Source organism: Fukomys damarensis, unplaced genomic scaffold, assembly GCF_012274545.1.
Source record: "Fukomys damarensis isolate Sample0158 unplaced genomic scaffold, DMR_v1.0_HiC HiC_scaffold_16, whole genome shotgun sequence".
NCBI classification, from domain to species: domain Eukaryota; kingdom Metazoa; phylum Chordata; class Mammalia; order Rodentia; family Bathyergidae; genus Fukomys; species Fukomys damarensis.
This window is the reverse complement of record NW_022900928.1, coordinates 3,108,352-3,111,296: the sequence shown is the minus strand read 5'-3', so window position 1 is coordinate 3,111,296 and position 2,945 is coordinate 3,108,352. Positions and strand designations below refer to the sequence as shown.

Genomic DNA, 2,945 nt, shown 5'->3' with positions numbered 1-2,945 from the left:
GCCCGGGACTGGGCCAGCCTCTCACGCTCCCGGGCCCGGGCCTGGGCCGCGTACCCGTAAGGCATGTGACTGTTGCACCCTGAGCTCTCTGCACTCACCATCGCCACCTCCATGGTGGTGGCTTCAGGAAATGGCTGGTTCCAGGTGTGAAAGAAGGAAGAAGGGGAGAAAATAGGGCAGCTTCTCTGCTCACCAAGCGAAGGTACGTTTGGAACTCTTCAGCAGATTGCTTGGAAGACTAAGGATATTTTCAGTCCAGCTTTGCATTTTCTGTTTTTAAATCAGCACAGCCCTATGTTCTCTCTGCTCGGGGACTCGGCATTGCTCTCCAGACCTCCGCTGGCCTAGACAGCTTCGCGCTTCTCAAACTTCAAGTCAGAAAACGCGGGGTCTCCCACGCACTCTCTCACGGGCACAGGTTCCCACATGGAACCGCGTCTGGGATGCGGTCAGTGACGCCGCTGCACTGTGCCAGGGCAGCCAGGCTCTGACTGCCAGCCACTGTGCCTAGAAAATGAAAGAAATTTTTCTGCCATGGAAACTGTCCAAAGCCCCAGTCCATCAAATATAAATAAAATGCAAATCAGCCATTAGTCTTAGCACTTGCCTTCCGGTGACGGTTTGAGCCATGTAAAGATGGGGCCGAGAGGGTGCCGGGCCATGGCTGCTCAGGCGAGGAGGATGAGGCCCTGGGCTCTCTCCGCACCTTCATCACAGGCCCCCCGGGCCCAGGGCGAAGCTGAGCTGCAGGTGGAGGTGAAGAGGGCAGGGAGAGAGGACGCAAGACGCCGTGTCCCCAGAAGCCACACCGGCTGAGTGGTCTCCATAGAAATCAAGGCAGTGCAGAGCACCTTTGGGCTAAAATCACGCAGAAGTGCTTCACCTGGAAGTGGGTGGGAAACAAGCACAGGATCAAAATGAAGAGTCTTCCACGCTGTACAAAGCAAGCAGCGTTTCCCTGGCAAGCACCTCCCTCCCCGCCCTCAGGCAAATCGGATAACACCACACCAGGAGGCCAGGAATTTTCAGGAGTAAGGGCAAGCTATTCCTGACTCTCCTTCTCCGTGGACACCCTCCTTCCCTTCCTCTTCCACTGTGATTTCAGCTCAGTCTCTCTTTACAGCAGCTCAGTTACTCTGCTGCTGTCCACTCTCAAGCCACTTGCTTCCTGCTGCCTCTTCCCTCCCTGAGGCCAGCTTCTCACTGCCACTGTTTGCACCCCACCATAGCAACTGTTTTTCAGAGGTGTTCCCGTCATCCAGTTACCCCGTGTGTTTCTGAAATGTCCACTCGTAAGGTGTTTCTCTGTTACTCAGTTTTCCACTTCTTTCTGTCTTGACTCAGGTATGAAGAAGTCTGAAAAACTGACTTCCTGCAAGGCAGACTCTGCTACTGGAAGGAGACCCAATGGGCCCCTGGCAGGGTGTAAATACCACAACACACCCTCCCCGGCCCACCTGGGCAGGGGCAAATCAGACAACGGCACGGACTTGTGCACACTCAGAACACACAGCCGTGACCTGTTCTTTCACTAGCAGCCGTCCAAAGGGGCCGTCCTCACTTGGGCCTGGAGTACGGACTCCCGGGGGCGCCTATCCCGGCATCCCTCACTCCCTGGAGTGTGGCTCTGTTGTTTTTCTCGTGCCCAGATTCCTGAGCACTTCCTCCCTCCCTCCACCCACTGCCTAGAAGCTAATCCCAGTTCCCACGGCTCTAATAATCATCTCTCCTTATACTTCTGCCGCATCACCTCAGTGTTGCTTCCTCCTACACTCTCTAAGGAACTGTCTCATTTCTTAGACACGGGTCCGTGTGGACGCAGTTCTGGGCCTGCCTCGCCTGCCACTCCTCCTTTCACCCATGCCCATCCCGAACTGCCCCCACCTGCATATCCCATTGCCCGCTTCCGATGGATCACCTGTTCCTCAAACCTGCTTCAGTGCCACCTGCTCTTCCTGGCCCTTCTTTTGCCTCAGTTTGCCCCCTGGGGTCCAGTGCATTTCATCTCCTGGACCTGCAGCCCCCTGGGCCTGCTCCTCCCATCTGACACTCCAACAGGAGCTCTATGAACGCAGCCAGGAGTGACCCGAAGATTCAGAGGACGCCGGCACTCAGAATCCAGGGCATCTGCAGCTTCTATTAGTGGAAGCACTCAGGAAGGAGCAGAGATCAGGCTTTCTGAAGCCATGGGCATGACTGAGCTCTGGACCACCTGCCACTCCAGCCCAGCCTGTTGCCTCCTCACCGAAACACCCTGGGATTGGGGAAGTGTCAGGAGGACCGGGCACTGGCAGACACACTGCTGCCCAGTCAAGCCTAAACATTCCCCAAGGGAGAGGGAGCTCCAGGCGCCAAGCCCAGCACAGCACCTGTGCAGCGGACAGCTCCTCCCTCTGCCGCTATTGCTCCGGAGAGCACGGTCACCCCTCCGAGGCAGCCTGACAACACCCCCAGGTCGGCTCCGTCACTGTGCCACCCAGGCCAGCGGCATTCGGAATGCGCAGGCCAGAGCCTGGGGTTTGCCCAGTTTCTCCCCAACTTCTGCAAGCAGTTAGAAGGACTGCTTAAATACAGACCCGCTGCATCTGCTCGGCCTTCCCACCCCAGGGACTCCTGGAAGCCAGGAATTAGTCTTGGAGATCCCTGGGAGACCGAGACTGCCCTCCTCCAGCTCCACACCGATTTCTTCTCTGCTGCTCTAGGTCTGTTCATTTTTGTTTATCTAACTCCCCATTCACCCTACCGAAAGCAGATCGCTTCCCTTTCAACTGGCCACTGCTCCCTACTAGAGAGAAAGAAGGAAATAAAGGGAAAAAGGAAAGGAGGGAAGCGAGGAAAGAGGAAGGAAAGAGGAAAAGAAAAAGGAAGGGAGGGAGGGAGGGAGGAGGGAAGGAGCGAGGGAGGAGGGAAGGAAAAGAAATCATACCAGACTGGCTCAAAATCTC

At 56.2% G+C, this 2,945-nt stretch overlaps 1 protein-coding gene across 1 annotated transcript in view; it reads right to left on the bottom strand.

Annotated features, from left to right (window-relative positions):
- Positions 1–2,945, bottom strand: part of Kcna4 (potassium voltage-gated channel subfamily A member 4) — a 7,560-nt gene that overhangs the window by 3,420 nt on the left and 1,195 nt on the right. The window contains exon 2 of the mRNA XM_010640434.2: positions 4–883. Within this exon, the coding sequence (XP_010638736.1) occupies positions 4–113 (110 nt within the window). The 5' untranslated portion in view covers positions 114–883. The remainder of the gene's footprint in view (positions 1–3; positions 884–2,945) is intronic.